This window comes from Falco punctatus (assembly GCF_963210335.1).
Source record: "Falco punctatus genome assembly, chromosome: 14".
NCBI lineage: Eukaryota > Metazoa > Chordata > Aves > Falconiformes > Falconidae > Falco > Falco punctatus.
The window spans coordinates 13,314,190-13,332,986 of record NC_137594.1 but is presented as its reverse complement, the minus strand read 5'-3'; the positions used below and the strand labels follow the sequence as shown (position 1 = coordinate 13,332,986).

Sequence of the window (18,797 nt, the reverse complement as noted above, 5' to 3'; positions counted from 1 at the left end):
CAGTAAAATGGCACGCTGCGGTTTTATTGCTGGAATTTGAGCTGAGGCCATAAACATTGACACACAAATGACCTTAAAATCAGACACAACTGTGAGCCAAAAGAGGAGGGAAAAGAAACCCCAGAGCCCTAATCATTAATCCCATTCACTAGGTCTGCTTAGCAGCATCCGCTACAGAACAAACAGAACACTCAAACACATTTTTGAAGACATGGTACTGGCCTTCACAATTACAGAGAAAGATGGAAACGGTCAGAAAGACAGATGGAAAGACAGACAGAAAGAACCAAAGATTGAATTAGTTTCTTACTGGAAGACAGGGGATTTAAAAAAAAAAAAAAAAAAAAAAAGGAAAGGAAATTCTGTACATTGACACTGGGATGCTAGTTATTACTTGAGACATGATTCTTAAGTGCTGTAATGGTGGTTTTGGTTCCCACGTAACCATCTCCAGACTCCTGAATTCACCTGACTGGCAAAAGACATTATTTACATGCATAGTAATATAGGTGCTTCGGAGATGCAAATTGTTTGCAATGGTTTTGATGGGACGACCTGTCAACACCAGTAAAAGTCTGTCATTATCATATAAATGCTCCCGGTTGTTTGTGTTCGGCATGTGTTTGTTCATCTTCTTTTCCCCTCTCGCTGTCTGCTGTGAAGGCTGTACAACAGCAGGTAGGGCCGTAAAGAGGAATCCCTTCAAAATCGCAAAGTTCGAAGCCATTGGACTCAGGTTCCTAACCCTGTCATTTGAAAATGCTGGGTAGATGGAAAAGAGAGTCTCTAAGCTGTGAAATACCCACCGGTGCCACTTGCAGACTCTGCTCAATATACTCAGGGGGAACGCGTGCTAGTAGCGGTGCCTGGCTGGGTCTGAATACACAGCACAGCAAAACACCTATTTGCTTTGCTACACGTTGCTTATAAACCCCGTCTTCACAGTCAGCCTTACCTGATGTTCAAAAAGGAGTTATAATACTCATTTATCTTTGCTGGGGGAAAAAAAATCTGTTAATGCAGCCTTTGAATAAGTGCTACCCTGCTCTTTAAATGCTAAAGTTCACTAAAACTCCAGTGATTTATGTGCAGCTTTTGACTGCCAGCACCTGGCAGATGAAGAAACCTACTCAAGCTTCAGTCATAAACAGATAGCATACAATTTAATTTTAATGTGCTCGTTAGTCGTAGCACATTTCAGACATAATTGTGAACGCAACACAAAATTATAGCAAAAAGACAATTTTAATGCTGCTGTAGAAAAAAAGGTTATATGAAGAGTCATATAATGGTGCTTCATTGTCAACAACAAAACAGGGCACAGAGTGCATTACAGTGTCTGTGCTGTTTACATGCCAATATTTTATACATAGATTCTCATATGGTGTCAGCTGTCAGTTACTTCTGCAAATTAACTGCCAAAAATGGAGACGAACAGAATCACTTAGTGTGCTGGTAACCACGGGTTACCTTTCATATGCCTAAAGATAAAGCTGCAGTATGGAATCTTGGGAGAATAATTAGGCAGAACAAAACAGAAAGTTACCAATTGAAATAAAAAGGCATTCTACAATAGGAAATAACAACCAAGAGTGCTTATAAATAAGTAAAAGAGGTTATATCACAGAATGCCTCATAACTTTTTAAGCAAAGTATTACAGTACAAACATTTTAAAGGCTTTATCAATGTTTAGGAAATACAGTACAAGTTTTTCAAATAGATTTAACCCTTTGAGCACTGAGTTTATTTTGAATTATTTTTTGTCTTTTCTTTTTTTTTTTTTCTTTTTTTTTTTTTTTTTTTTACTAATAAATACCTTTAAAAGTCATGTTGTGCAAAACAGTTAGGATGCATGCCAGGAATGCAGTCCGTGGCTTCTGTTTCTTCAGATGGTTAAAAAAAAAACCCCAAAAATAAACAAATGATAGCAACACTAATAAATATGTATAATTTAAACATGAACCTCTATTAATATAGATGTACTGTATAGCAAAACAAAACAAAACATACTTTGCTTTAAGAATAATGTTTCTGAATATTTTATAAATGCTATCTGTGGTATCTTTCATCATATAATTTACAATGTTTGGATGTTAAAAGAAAAACTGTTAGATCTAAAAAATGAAATATACACTATACATAGGTACAGTTTATACCTGGGGCTTATCAGGTACAAAACCCACTGCTGCTAAAAATGCTGAAGAAAAAGAAAATGGCATTAACCACAATCACATTTTCCATAAGAGATTTTGAAATCTATACACTATATACATCTATGTTTCAATGTGAAAATTATATTTTTAAATTTCAAGGTGTGAGACACCTCTGCATAAATGGAGGTTCATATTAGTAATCGGAACTAAGCTGCTAAGGGTTTAAAAAAAACATATCCATACATTTTTACCAAATTAATGCAAAAGTGCTTCAAAGTACTCAGAGGGCTAAAGATTATAGGGTGAGAAATACCAGCACACTTAGGTCACATGAAAAAAGTGCACCAGAATTAGTTATAAATGCTTAATTAAACTGTCTGTTAATGCATGCAGCTTGATGCATCAGAGGGATGCACAGCAACTAAATCCAATTTACACAAAGTTCCAAACACTTACCACTGCATTTTAACCTTCATATTTTACCAGTAACAACAGCTGATTATGCACCTCTATTTAAACACTGTACAGTTATACAAAACAGTTCAGCCCAGAGTGACTCTGGAGTTAAAATAAGAACATGTGCCAAGAACTAAACAGTAGCTTTAAGGCGTCTTTGACAGTTTTCCTCAAAGCAAATTACAGTTATTTTAATCAAAAGCAAATGCTACTGCTTCTCTAACTCTGAAACATACAGAAGATGATCCTCTGGTGACTTTCCATGTGTTTTACTAAGATGAAGTTTAACGGCATGCTTGCTTGCAAAAGTCCTGTTACAAAGTTTGCACTGATAAGAAGTTCCGATATCTTCCTCTGGAGAGGACGTCACCAGCTTTTCAGACGGTGACTTTGCTTGTGCTATCTGATTGTTAATCTGTTCACTGGACAGTTTGGACAAGTCTCTTAACCTGAAACCCAGATGCGATTCAAGATGACTGATATAAGTTGAAGGAGTTCTGATCTGTGAAGCACAGTCATTACAAAAGAACACTGGGTGCCCAGTGTCCAAATTTTTAAGGAACTTAGTTCCCCCCGTCCTTCGGAGCTGGTATTTCACATTGGCTAGCCAGTGGCTAATTGTGGTCATCGAAAGTCCCGTAAACCTGGAAATGTGCATTCTTTCTTGAGGGCTCAAGTCTGACATGATGTATTTCCCCTCTGAAGTCTGCCGTAAACTGGCTGCAAACTGGGCCTGCAATATGAGCAAGTGCTGAGGGTTCCAGTTAGACTGACGTCCCTTCCTTTTCTGAGCTGGTGTACTCTCTTCTGGTTCCTCTATTGTGGTACCATCAATGTCAGATTTCTCAGATATGCTGGAAGGTGTGGAAGATTTTGATGTGTGACTTTCTGTCAGGTTCTTCAGCATATCAGATATATCTGACAAGGCATTCTCGCGTAGCGGCGAGTTTGACATGAATGACACGACTGCAGATGTCTTTGCTGTTGTCACTGTAGATGAAGAAGATGCAGAAGATGTCGATGTGGATGACAAAAGCGCTGAACCCAAAGAGCAGCTTTTGTCACTCTTGCCTTTCGTCAAATCTATGGGTTGGTCATTGTTGACATGATAAAAATAACGGTCTAAGTGGTCTGTTTTCTTGGACTGTAGAGGTGGGGTGGCCACTGCAGCCTTCTCCGCCAAACTGTTGCTCATTTTAAAAAGCATGCTCATTGGATCCAAGGCAGGCAAAGATGGCTTTGCTGCCTTCCCAAGGTGAATATTCATGACAGATTGCAGTGCGCTTAATGGGTTTACAAATGGCTGTTCGGGAGGGTGATCAGTAATGATAGCTGTGCTGCTACTTAAGGAACTTACAATGGACTTAATGGGTTCTTTCCCGTTTTCCACAGGTTCTACAGTTGGACTGTCCTTGCAACCATCTCTCTGAGGAACTGGGCTGTTCTGCTGGCTTTTAAAGCCACCATCATTGGAGGACTCCATCTTAAGCGGTTCGCTGACTTCACTGCTGCACGGAGAAGGCGTCGCACGCTTCATTGGAGAAAGCTTTCCTTCAGGCTCTTTCATTTTCTCCTCCACTTTAGCCACCTTCTCGGTGACTTTCTTTACCAACTCTTCCATGGCGTGAAAGTTTGTTTTTGGCACCGGCGAGGTCTGACTGCTTGGCGGAGACACCAAGGGCTGGTTTTTAGTTGGTGATACTAGTTCATTGCTTCCAAACATAGGTTTTAATGGCGTACTCTTCCCAGATGAACCCAACGACAGCTTCATCATATTAGGCAGCTGATAGGCAGCATGGATGCTGGGGTAGCCACCCCAGCTTGGCGTGCCATTCTGGGCTTTGTTTATAGCTGATGTAACTGTGTTTTCTAAAGACTTCAATATATCTAATCCCCCCTTAGGGCTTTCTTCTAGGTCATTTTCAGTCAAGTAATGGTATTTTGAGGAGATATCATATTTCTCCTCATCCTCACTTGACTTCTCTTTGTCCTTCATTTTCTCATCAGCAATGCCTCTTTCTTTATCTACTTCTTTTTTTATTTCAACATTTAATTTAGGGGAAACACTAGAGGGTGTATTGGAAGGAGATGTAAAAGTGGTGGCAGCTAGTGGCACAGACTGGACTTTCTCATCTACTAAGGATGTTATCGTTGGTGTCGACGGGGCTTCTATAATAGGCTTTCCTTTTTTCATGGCAGAGTTAGTGACTTTAATAAAATGTCCTGTCACCATCATGTGAGCCGTGAGCTCCTGCAGAGTGTCATGCGAACTGCCGCACTCCATGCACTTCAGAATTTGAGATTTCCTTGCCTCAAAGTGCCAGGCATAGCTGGCCCCATTCTGGTGACCGTAGCGATTATTTGGTGTAATGTAAGGATTAGAATTCTTTTGAAGTGCATCGTTGGTATCCGAGATTGTTGCTTTTGGTGTCCCACCTGTGGAGTCTGGAGAACTGGGAAGTTCAAGCTCCAGTGATGGTTTCTTTCTAGTAGCTGGAATAATTTTTGCTGCTACAGGTGTAACAGGTTCCTTCAGAGGCACTTTTTGGTAGTGTTTTGTTTTGATCATATGAACACTCAAATCCTGAAGAGATTCAAATGAATGACCACAGTACATACACTTTAATACTTTCTGGGCATCTTCTTTCCCTTCCATTTCAAGCAAAGAACGTTTACGAGGTTTGGACCATCTTTTGGGGTTATTGTTATCAGTTTCATGGTTGTCATCTCGATAATGTCCTGTTTCATTCATGTGCACTGTTAATTCTACTAAAGTATCATAGGCAGCACTGCAGTCTTTACAGCGGAATTTACTGGCTCCAGTAAATATAGAGCCATAAAGCTTACTGCTTTGTCTGTACAATTGAACTGTGCTAAAAAGACTCGGTTCAGGAAGAATTCTGCTCTGAGAAACTTGCTGCAGTGTTTTAGCCATAGCAGTCTGGTGCCAGTCAAAGCTGCCACTTCCACAACTGCTACTGCTGCTGCTACTGCTGCTGCTGCTACCATTGTTTTTTTCCGAAATCGGCTGGTGAAGGTTCAAATTGAGATTGGACCAGTAGGAATTGGAGAGGAAGTTATTATATACGGCTTTCATTTGTTCTAAACTATCAGATACAGTAGAGTCTTCCAGCGGTATCGAAACCTCCTTGCTTTCTTCCTCATTTTTAATAGAGCTGCTCTCAAAGTCTGCCATGCGGTCACTTGTCTCACTGATATGTGACTCACTGTCCATTTCATGGCTGGAAAATTCAGCTGCTGGAGAGTTTTGGTAGCTTTGGCAGTTCTTACTGAAGTCTTTTTCTGGACATGCATATTTTGCCGAAGGCTCCCCATCAACTGCATTTTCATCAGGTTCCACATCTTCTTCCACCAGTGCTGCTGCTTTTAGTTCATCTGAAACATAGGCTATTGCGAAGAGAAGAAAATATAAGTTAGTTTCCTCTGAGCACACTTTTGGTTAAGTGTTTTAGCCAAAGAAGTGTACTTATTTGTAAAATTAAACAGTTAAAATTTAGTGTTTCTTCAGAGCAAGAAAAAAATCTGCTCTTCAAACATAATTTGCCACCTTATTCTTCTCAAGGGGCAACAGCTTGAAATTAAAACTAAATTTGAAATTAATGAAGCACATTCTGGAGGTGGCATTCATTTCTAAAGTAATAAATTACTTGTATCAACCTCAGAGACAGCAGTTCCTGTCTGTCAATTAATATGTCTTATGCTTCTCCTACCCCTAATGCATTTCTTAACAGACAGATTCACAATTTAAATTAAGCACGCATTTTTTGCTCATTACAGTTTTGAGACTCAATCTTTAATAAATATAGAGTACAAACATCAAAAATTTCTACAAAGTAAAAAAATCCCCAGTTACAATAGTAAAAAAAGAGGTGGGCTTTTTTTTTTAATTATCATTATTAATAGTATCGTATTTTAGAGGAGGAGATAGTAAAAGCAGGTGATGCAACCTTTTCAAAAAACTCACTAAGAGCAATTTGAGGATATTCACTGTGGGTGTAACAAATGACCCGTTCACATTTAAACATACCTTTCCCAACAAAAAAGCCCACGCAGAATTATGTCAGGAGCTAGTTCAGGAAAATTGGTATGCTGTACTCATTCTTGCTGTATAAATATATACAAGACCTTCCAGTGGACCTTACAAATGTCAAAGTGTTTGCTCTTTAGACTACTTTGTCAATATTTACTCAGCATAAGCTACACGGACACCCAACAGGGATCCTGTCTTTTTTCCCCCCTCAAGTAACGCAACTGGTGATGTAAGTCTGAGATACTCTTCTTGAATAGCATAGTTGGGGACTGACAGTAAACTTTTTTTTTTTCCACGGTGCCTCCGTGCACATATTCTACATATATTGAGTCTGCCTAAGCTTTTCCTTCAGGCAAGAGAACTACGGAAACATTAAGAGAAGGATCATTAACTGGTCAAAATTATCTATTTCTATATAATGCATTAATTTACAGCTAAGCAAGAAAGCAAAAATAGAACATGACTGTTCTGTATTACGTGGAACTTAAAATTTACTTGCAATCTCTCACAGATACAACTATAAACTTGAAAAAAAAATGCATTTCCAGTAGATTACGGTTGAAGACTCTTGACTTTTGACCTTCTCTGCAACACATATGGAATGTGTGGGCATCTATATCTTAAACACGTTGAATAATCTAGAGCTCATTTATTCAGGCAATAGTGCAGAGAAGATACCAGTTTACACCCCAGAAAGACCTACTTTAACCAACAGAGTGAAAAATGTAGAACAGTATAGTAGATATCACATATACAGTATTGAACCTTGCAAACTTCTTTCAGGGAAAATATGTTCCAATGTTATCAGAAAACCACAAGAGACAAAACAACCGTTAAAGTAACAATGAAATCAGGCTTTTAGTTTCACATGGAGTATTTCTTCATTCAGTTAGGTAACACAAAATATTCACTACTGTTCTTTCACATGGATGAATGGCAGTGAATCTTCCTCCAAGCATGTAAAGTTATAATCTGATCTGCAGAATACAAGTTAAACCTTTGAAAGCACAAACATATCACATAAGAGCAACACATAATAGTGATTACATATTTCAGCTCAGATAATTTCAAGGCAGAAAATTCACACAGCAATGGTCCTATTTTTAACCCTCAGGAGAATGTGGATTGAAAGAAAGATGTTAAAAACTTTATTATAAGATGTTTCAAAGATGCTGATACAAAGATCAGACTTTAACAATAAGTACATGCAATGAAACAGGGCTGTGCTGTTTTGCTCTATTTTATGCTTTTTCAAAATACTTCAAAAATATAATTATTTTATGCATACTACAGTCATGTTGGCAATTTGTAGTAAGGCTCAGCACCTACCCTGCAAATACTTGCAACAAAACCTCTACAAAGAATAGTTGCATGCAATTTCTTTCATGAAATTTCATTCAATCCCTTCATTTCCCTATGGATCATACAGATCGTTTTTCATCTTAATTACTATTTCCATCACGTTTCTAAACTCTACCAAAAACTTTAGCAAAGGAGACTAAAGCAGTTCCAATTACTCTCTAAAGCCGAAAAATTTTAAATAACTACTGATAGTGGGTAAACAACTGGCTATCACCTACGTCTCTCTCAACCATACCATATCCTAGTGATATGAAAAAGGATGGAAGGAAGGCACAACAGCATGAAACCTCTGACCTGGAAGTAAATGTACCCTTTTTCTTTTCCTCCTTGTGAAAAAGAGTTTTTCTTTCATAACTCCCATTCCCTTGCATCTGTTGCCAAACTGAAGATTAAGTCCCTTTTTAGAAAGTATGGAAAATCCAAGGTCATTGTCACCCTGCCTGCATTATAAAGATCTCATTCACACCTGTGAGCTGAGATGGCACACCAAAGCACTCTGTAACTGCACCTGTCTTTTGCTCTTTATGTCCAGAGTGCTAGTGCAAGCATGTACCACCCATTCCCACCAACACATCGCATACCAGAGCCCTGGGCTCCATCCTCGCATGACAGAGAAAGTCCTCCTGGGGACCGATGCTCACCAACACAAACAGGGGTCACAGAATCAAGTCCCTAATTAGTGTGTTTTCCTTTACATTTTTATTCTCTTACTGCTGAAATCTTAAGAATTTTGTTTGGACTGAAACACTTGCACTGTCACATTCACAGGTTTTTTAGAGAGTGACTTTTACATTAGGGAAAACCTCCAGCACGCAGCTCATCTAAATGTAAATCTATTTACCTTTCATGCTTTCTTTGCCCTTTTCACCAACTATCAAGCATATTTGCGTGTTAACCAGGAGCTGCCTCCTCTATGGCTGTTCTCCTTCCTAAGCTCAAGTTGCAAAGCCAACTTGTGACATCAGTCTTTTATCCAGAAATGTAGGAAATGAAAGGACAGTATGGAATTTAACCCAGCAACTGCAACTTCAATAAACTGACAGTTTGAACAACCCCTTCTGCTCTTTCCCCTGCACAAAGGAGAGGAGGGATGAAAGGTGACATCACCCCCAACTTCTTCAACCAAGTACTTATGCAAGAGATAAGGATGCTCTAGCAAATAGCCTAAGACTTACAACACCTTCCTAAACTGGAGTTTATGCCAGCAGCTTCTAATTCCTTATCCCAAGGGCCCATAACCTAATCATTTGCCTTCAGGGCAATGTAAGGCAACCCAACAAGTCCTGGACCAACCTGCGATGGCAGACTTGGGGCATACTCAAAGGTTTTGCAATACGACTACTGGTAGCTTTACGGTGACTGACATGTTTTGTCCCAGAAAACCCAACTGAATTGTTACCAGCATGCGGGACAGAAGAGGAAAGAGGATTAAAGCCAGTCTTCAGTCCCATGCTAGCAGGGAGTATGGGATTCCGTGCAGGTACTCATGGAAAGGAGCCCATCTGCAACCAAGGGAATCTCTGATCCATCCCTGCCCCACCAGATCTTGCTCAGGGGAGTGAGACGATCTATATTCTGTCTGAGTACAGGTGAAGGCAACAGCTTTGCTGCAACAGAAAGAAGGACGAGGAGGCCCACAGCAGAGAAATTTGTTTGGTTAAGTACCTGCAGGAAGATCAAAGAGACTATGAAAGCAGAGAATAAAACCAGGAGGAGATGGTATAAAATCTTTTCACTGAGACCCATTGCCTGGTGGAGATAATGTCTTTAAGAGGCACTGTCTCCTGCCCATCGTTACTCAGCTGTTACCTTCTTATTAAAAAAAAAAAAAAAAAAAGACTCTTGGTTTGATGTTTTTCAAGTGTAGAATAAATGTTTGAAACAGCAGGGCACCTGTAAAACTGTTCTATAATATCTCAACAGCAAAGTCTGAGGGGAAAAAAAAAACCAACTTTAAAGGCAATTCTAACGACAGAAAAGTTAATAAGAATGGAAATGAAAGAAATTAGGTGGTCCCAAGATTTTGTTTTTCCAGAGTAAAAGAAGAAAAAAAAAATACAATTCTCGAAAAAGTTTTTAGTTTACATCTTACAGGGCACCATAACTCCCAGAAAATTGCCTGCCTGAGCAATGGTGTCAGTGTGGCATAACATTTGACAAAAAAATGGGAAGCAGTTCCCTGGTGTGGCCCTCAGTTTCTAGAGAAGATGAGGATATCAAAGGGGTTCAGAAACCTACTGCAGGTGCTGCCAGAGAGAAGTCGAGAACAGGCAGTTCCCTCATTAATATCTGTTATAATTATTAACTAAACTGGCTAGGTAAAAATGAAATTAATGCATTTGATACTAATACATAACAGTGAGCTGTGGTATAACGCAATTTATTTCCACACAAGAGGGAATTTCCTTCATAACTGAGCTACGGATCATTTCTTTGCCAGTGGAAATACACTGTGATCCATCACTGCCCAAAATGATCTACATATTATATACACACTAATAAACTCATATACCTGGCTCCACGCAGATGTCAGAGATCTACTATACAAGAGCTGAGAAATATCACCAGTCCACCAAGTTTCTGCCAGTAGAGGGAAGTCCCTTTGCAGCCAGAACAGCCGTTACCCCAGCGATGTCCTGGTCCAAACAGCCACATCCTGAGATGCCCACCAGCACAACTACCAGCTCGCACCCCAACTGCCAGAGGAACTCCAGCAACAAGAGAAAAAACATCGCATAGGTTTCATCCCTTCCATGGCAACACCCACCCAGTAACATGGACACACACCTACTTGAGTTTGTTTGGAAATACAAAACCATAGCATTAAAGGCATATTCTGCTATTCTCCAATATTCTTCCCTTATTTCCTGAAAAATGCATCTGAGATGATGTATTTTAGCTTGGATCTACCCAAATATTTCATTTTGATACTTCTGAAATGTCTTATTTTAATTATGATTTTTCACAAAGACTTTTTCATTTATTTTAATTAGCTTACTGGGGCATATTTAAACGAGTATATAAGCTCTTTGCTTGAAAAAGTACCAAAACATTCAAATGTTCTCCCATGAAAAAACGCTTAACTACAGAAGTTCATCAAAGCCAGTCAGTTTCTTGGAAATATTTTGGCTTTAACCAAATAGCTTTTTATTTAAAAAAAATTACAACCAGCTTTATTATTTATTTATGCATGGTTTGAAATCATCGTGTAATACTAAGGGTCATTTCTCAAACCATCTGATTTTGAGTGCACCTTGGAAAAAAGCTTCTCAAGGCTTAAAAAATCCAAGCCTGTATACTTTTTACACTTGAAAAGAAGAGAGCAGCAGAAAGGGATTGGGAGCAGGAATGCTCCCAATGCTTACGGAATGAATATATTCCCAATCAAAAAGAAAAAGGGAAAAAGCATCAGAACAGACCATAAAGTGGAGCAGCGAGTAGGACCCAGCCAGCAAAACCCTCCCTTGCAGCCTGCCCCCCGCTGCGCCCCCCACCAAAGCACAGTGCTGCGAGGGCTGGTCCTGCCACAGCCAGGGCTGCGGGCAGCGCACAGCCTCTTCCTAAACACCGTTCCCATTCTGTTTTAAAGCAGACACCAGCCATCTACAAAATAAACAGAATACACATTCTTTAAGATTCAAGTACTCGATGAAAAATCCCAGTTTCCTTCGGACCATTCAGAAATATGAGGGGGCTCAGTCTGGACACAAGTCCAGAGAAAGCCAGCTGACACTTTGACTGTGCCAAAGAACCTTGCTCACAAAATTAATGAACAGAGGCAAGAGAAAACCAGCTTGGTGGAAGGAGTCAATCAAAGCCCTAACGCAAATGAAGGCATATAAAAGAGTTATATTAGTCTGTTAGAAAACTCCCACTCCACAGGCCTTCCACTTACAGGAAGAAAGGCAAACATTTCACCCACAACATGAGCTATTTCTATACCAAGAGTGACTGATAATTCCCATGTACTGAAATTGTATTTGAGACTTCCCTCCTTGACAGAGATGTTAGCATATTCCTCATTAGGCAACAGCAATGGGAGGTAGGAGTGGCTGCCCTGTTTACAAGAGTGGCAAATGACAACACTGTCTCTAAACGGGCATGGCAATACTGATTACCCAGCACCTTGACAGGGACATTATTCCTGTTAGAAAGGTCAAAGGTTCTGTTTCATAGAGGCAGGGCTGTCTATTATGGGAGAGAAATGTTACTTCCAAGTGGAGAGGTCAGCACTTCTCTCGCACATCGGCTGAAGTCGCTGGCACCTCACACCGGAGTACGATCCTACTGCAAGACTGATTATTCTGCCCACTGGCAAGGTCAAGAATATTAATTTTGAACATGTTAATTTGATGTGATGTGCATGGTTAATGCTTGTTTAGCTGGATTTTTTGCATGTTGATAAATCTGCAGCCTTTTCATGCCAGTAAGGGTCTCGTATTGAGTTACTGGGAATCAGTGTGGATGGATGTGACACAGCATGCCAATCTAACGGGTGGCTGTCATTAGGCACTAGAAACTTTTGAAGTATACTTGTGTTTGTTCCTTCATGAAAATACTGCAGCTGTGTGCCACAGAGAGCTCAGAAATAGGCCAGAGGAAGCTAGCCAGCTGCTCTAATCCAGCATCAGTGGCATTACATTTGGAGCAACTTCAGAGAGCTCAAATCAACCATAAGTGTTAAGAGTTGAGAATTACATGAACAAGAATACACAGTGAAGAGACGATAAGGAATGAGTTTACGTGTCATTAAAGTGTGGGCCATCTAAGAGCAGAACAAAACAAGTCTACAGCAGGCACCTTTTCCTCATGGCACTCTATTCCAAACTCCCTGGGGTTTTGTGTAGGTTAAAGGAGGGTTCAGGATTCATGTCTCCTATTCATTTTAGACTCTACGCTGCCATGTGAAACTTACGATACAGGCCAACTACAAATGAAGAGAGAAAACATTCAAATGTTGCTACTAGTTCTGCTAAAGGGAGACATTCATTTTTCTGAAACCAAATACCGTTTAGACGTTTGTTAAATGAGGGACTCCCATGCAAACCTCGTATTTATGTACTATCTCCATTAAATACACACCTGAAAAAACAGGATGCCATAACATTAAATGATGGCTTAGAAACAACTTAGCACTATTGGACAGCATCACTCTACTGAGGTGTTAAGATTCAGTGAGTGTTTATTCTTCACAGCAGCCCTGTAGAAGAAACATTCTTATCCAGAATTTATAGCTGCAAATCTGGAAATCCAAATAAGTTAAGAATTATTTGCCTAGTGCCAGACAAGAAGACAAGGAGCCTGTAACTCCTGTAGGCTTTTTATAAATAAATAAATAAATAGAATTCAGCTATTTACACAAACCTAAGAAGATGGCTTAAGTTTGTGTTTCTCTTCCTATGCTTCTTCAGTGTGTTTATGTGAGTACAATACATGTGTATAATTGAAAATAACTGCCAGTTTACAGCTTGAACAATTAATAATTAATAAGGAAAAAATAGCCAGTGAAATACCTACAGGTGCATGTACTGTGCACAGCCCAGAGCCTGTGGTTACAATTCTCCTCCAAGCCAAGCTGCTGGGACCCAATAAATGCTGAACCTGCAGAACGCCAGCAAACTTCTTTTCACAATGGGGAAAATAGGAAAGGTTTCTGAAATAAGCAGCAGCATTGTCACAACTCCCCTCCGAAGAACCTTCTGCTCCCAACACAGAGCAGGGCTCCAGGTACGCTGCAAACGCCTGCTCTACCACCGCTCTGGAGATGCAACGTGATGTATCATGCTTCTCTCCTCCAAGGCTGCGATCTGCCTTTGTTTCTGCCCAGTGCCTAAGCTCCCTGAATTCTACCAGCTGAGCAGAGATTTTCTAAAATCTGATCAAAGCATCCACCCATGAAACATAACACCACCTTTTTTGTCATCTGGAGAAGAGCACACGATCCCATCACACTGCAGTGTGCTCCTCTATGGGAAGGGGTGTGCAAGGATCGCTCTGAGATCTGTCTCTAAGAGTTCATCTGCCGCCTTCTACAAGTTTTTGACAAGAAGAGATCTGAAGATTAAAAACTTTAATTGGGACCCAAGGTCCAAGTTGCTCCCATGCACAATGAACAAAACCATATAGATTTTTAAAGAGGCTTCCTCATGTAAAACTTGCCTTCAGATGTTGTTATTGTACAGTCAGAAGTGAACAACACGCTTACGAGAAAATTCACAGGAGTAACAGTTCGGAGACCATGCCTGGTCAGGAAAACCAAATTTTTATGGGTTTTGTCCAACATTTGCAGTCACACATACACAACAAAACTGACTCCCGAAAGTACCACAGCTGCCGAGATGCTGGGTAACAGCTCACGTCCCGTGGTCTGTGCCCACAGCTGACTGCCAGCAGCAATGCAGGGTCACAGCACTGGAGTGGGAGGGTATCTCCTTCCCCCTTTGCACTCTTTTAACAGTCCCTATGAGCATAATCCTGGAATTTCTGGCTGATCCTGCTGAAAAAGGAGGAGAAAACGCCCCGACTTGGACTTCCCTGTCACCACATAAACAACCTTTCACAAGCACCATCAGGACTAGATGAAGTAGGCAAATGAGTAACCGGGACCGTGCGCACCCATTGGGAATTCTCAGCTGCTGCTTGGTTTGAGTCAGGTCCGGGTCTTGGTGTTCCCATTTCATCAACACTCATGTAGTACCTTCCTCTTCCTTCCCTCCCCACCCCTCCACGTTTCTGGGGAAAGGATGCGCCTCCTCCAAGTACACCAGGGTTACCAATGAACATCATTCAAAAGAGCACGAAGCTCCCCACTACCAGCCGGCAGGCTAAGGGTCAGCGGACCAGCCACACAGGGGAAACGCCACCGCGGATTTAACAGCCAGGCACAAACTTTTGAAGCAAGCAGTTCACGAGCAGCCCCACAGTCTGAAAACTTCCACATAAACTTAACAAATACAATTAGTATGTGCATTAGTAACAGGAAAAAATGACCTACATTTGCTATATAAATTATTCATCAGGAATAAATGTGATCCACTCTAAGTAAGACAAAAGTGGTTTTCTGTTGGTTTCCAAGACAGTAGCTTGGTGTGAAGTACTACAGACTTGTTAGAGTTCCCCACTCCATGCAAGCACATACTACAGCGGGAAATAAATGTTCATAAGCAGAAAAACCAGCTTCACGTTATGCTTTGACTCTAAGTTTGATTTGGGGGGTAAATTGTTTTTTGGCCTCTAGAATTTTTCTAAGCACAGAATTACCATTTCCTCAAATGGACACAAATATTTACCAGAATCCTCAAAGAATAAAAATATTTGTTGTTGCTGGGTTTTGTGTGAGGTTTTTTTCCAAATAAAAGTCACTGTCAACATCCTCGTAAGACAAAGCCAAACTCTCTGTATGCACTGGTACTAAAACACCCAGTGACACAATCTCTGCTTGATATCAGCATTTGGGTGGCATCTTTTAATCACTGAAAAGCACACAGGGCATTCAACAAACTAATACAAGATTCACAGCCAACTCCAGGATAAGCAGGCATGAGCATAAAAGTTCTCAATATGGCTCTAATAGCTCTTAATTATTATAATCCTTCACTGAGCAAACAGATGTTGTGAGGGAACTTTAGTTTCTTCCAATGCAGTAATCAACCCATTCTGCTTCTGCCCTGCCTCTTTTCAGTAAACGCTTTGTATAGTGGAGTGGAAATAGCAAATGTAGTGACAAAATGACCATTTAATTGTCACAGAAATCTGTTTCTGAACAAAACTGATGTTGTCATTTCTCTTTATCCACATTTCTCAGAGTTTTCTGATTATGGTTTAGCATTTTTTTACACTAAGGGGAAAAAAAAAAATCTAACATCTTACTTTCTGTAATATTCCCAGATCTTTGGTTGCTCCTAATCTGTCCGCATCTTACAAGGATAACAGTAACCAAAACACTGACTTTGGGTTTAACTATACCAATACCAACACACATCTCTCGAGCTGCTGTCTTCATTGTCAAGTTTTTCAAAATCAAGTTTTCACCTAAAATGCTTTAATGTATTACAGTGAGTCATTCTATTTGGAGATTTATTTATAAATGATCATGACTACATAAGACATTCAAAATGCACCAAGAGACCTTCAACCTGATCCTCCATTTTTCTTGCAAACTTGAAATTCCTATTGAAGCCCTTTATACAGTAGTTTCAATAGCTATTTGGGTTGCAGTGCCTCCTTACAATAAACGCCATACAACTGTATGAATGGTATAGTAGAAATCCAAACGATTTCAATCACAATTTCAGCTACTGTGAACTTGTAATGAAGTTTCTCCATGAAAAAAAGAAGTTCACTGTGGGCCAACAAAGCTTTGTCTCCTTTCACAGTTTTTATTCAGCCCTCATTTAAGAAAAAACAACTATTGACTGCAATATGAATCTTAGGACTTGGAGAAAGCAGAGATTCTAAGGATTACCTCTACGAGATGGCCTCAGCTTGTTTTGTATGTATAGCAAAAAGAAGCATTGAATATTCATTTCACTCATTTGCTAACTATACTAATATACGCTTTTGTAAATGAGTCTCTATCTAGCACCAGCTATTGAACTGAAGGGGATTTGAATAGGTGGGGTTTGCTGTAATACCACACTAAGATAATGTGCTGGAAAACAAATGGTTCACTGATTCCTGAATAGAAAATTTGCTGGAAAACCCTGAGAACTAGAAGATGAGGGGGAGAGGATTAAAATGTCGCTTCAGAGCCACCAACCAAACTCTTGTCATTTTAAAAAGATGTTCCTGTGGCACAATATGAATAGTTCATAGCCACAATTGTGAACATTCAATGTCATATAAGAAAAGACACTTGTCAAGAGCCTTTCCCTTACAAGCACCCTCATCATGACCTGTGCTAATGAAGTTAATTGAATTTAAGATCAATAATGGTTAATTATTGCAATTTGACATTCTGAGATAAATGGCTTTAAGACAGAGAAATGTGTGTGTATGTGAATTCTCTCCAAAGAAGGTGAACACATTACAGCCTAAGAGGGATCACACAGTCCTTCCATTGATCCTGGTACAATCTGATCGACCTAATCCTCTGATGAATGTGGGCTTTTCACAGCTACAAGTAAATGTTCTACAAGACTACTCTAACCCTTGTCACTGACCAAATCTATATGAGCTGTACACTAGAAATCTATTGAGATAGATTAAAGAACTGCTGTAGAAACAAGAGATGCTTCAATAAAGATGAAGGTTTATTATATTGACTATTAACGTTACATGCAGCATGTAATTATGAATGCTTATGGATCATAAGAGCTTAATTTTGTTCAGAATAGATGTAAATGGTCATACCTGAACAACAGCATTAAATTAAAAAAAAAAATACAAATTTTAAAAATCCAACCACCAGGTTGAATTTGATGACTGATATGCAAATGTTCAATAAGAAAGTGATTTTAAAATCATCCTTGATATGTGCAAGAAGATGATCACAGACAGGTATTTATTTAATAAAGTCACTCATCAACCCACTTCATTTAGGGTTTTTTTAAGTTTACTTTCACAATAGTTCCTCAACAGGAAGACATTTTTTCAAACATGTTAGTAATGATATTCTTACATGCATACTGAACAAGTTAAATGACCACTTACAAGATTTATAATGACAAAGTAAATGTCAAGGAAAAAGTATTACTGATTGCAGAGCACTGACAATAAAAAGCTGCTGAAGAGTTCTGTCAAAATGTAAGATTATGCAAAAACACTATTGAGAACACTGCTAATCATCTGCTCTTGTCAATTACTTGAAGGGTATCTGACAGCATATTTACATTAAACACATTTCAGTAGCAAAATCCTTAATGCTGTATCAGAATATTTTCATTATCATTAGAAATCCTTTAAGAAGTCCTTTTGCAGCAGAGCATTATAGCAGCAATGATGTAACATCTATCTCTGTATCATGTAGGGGTATCTATTTCATGCTATTATAGCTACGTAACGTTTGAAATAATATAACCAAAGACTAAATATACATGTAAGATGGCAGGCTCCATGTTCCTGTACCCAGCGTAGGTATTTTTAAGTAACAGCTTTGTCGGGCTCTCAAACGAAGCACAAACGGATGATCTGTCTTTGTCTGGCCATTCCTTTAGCCTTTTACTCCTCGTGTGGCTGTATTTTATTATGGCAAAAGACATTATCGAGCAGACATTTTTTCTAAATCTTTGATTGTAAGTTGCAATTCAGCTGCTTTATGAGGAGTCACATTAACTACCAATACCTTTCACCCACGGTAGAAACTTATTTTAGTTATGTCTATCTTATACTTTATGGAACCCTTCCTCCAAAATAGAGAAATAAATGAAATGTAATGAAAATGAAATGTTGATCCTTTCCATGCTTCAGCAGGCATTACTAAAAAAAGCATACATAACCCTGTTGGATGTGTAAAACAGTAAGCGTGCATAAAAATGGACAGAGTGTAAGCGTGAGCTGCCTTTCGGGAGGAATTCATTGTGGCTTAGAGGAAAAAGAAGGAAAATAAGCCCCGGTTATGACTTGCAGACCGATTTATGGTCCTTCCACCACTTTTGTTGCAGACAGCATATTTAAACTCAGTTTTACCTGTTTGTAAAAGGGGAAGAGAGTCCTCATGCTCTCAGCGCTTCTGATGCACTACCGTTTCCCAGATAAAAAGCCCACTTACTAAAACCAGCCTGGCAGAAAACACAGACCATATCTCAGAATCTGGATCAGATTCGGCCCTGATTCA

General features: G+C 39.5%; 1 protein-coding gene across 1 annotated transcript in view; it reads right to left on the bottom strand.

Annotated features, from left to right (window-relative positions):
- Positions 1-1,226: 1,226 nt before the first annotated feature.
- TSHZ3 (teashirt zinc finger homeobox 3) overlaps positions 1,227-18,797 on the bottom strand; it is a 67,189-nt gene continuing 49,618 nt past the window's right edge. The window contains exon 3 of the mRNA XM_080365091.1: positions 1,227-6,018. Within this exon, the coding sequence (XP_080221217.1) occupies positions 2,819-6,018 (3,200 nt within the window). The 3' untranslated portion in view covers positions 1,227-2,818. The remainder of the gene's footprint in view (positions 6,019-18,797) is intronic.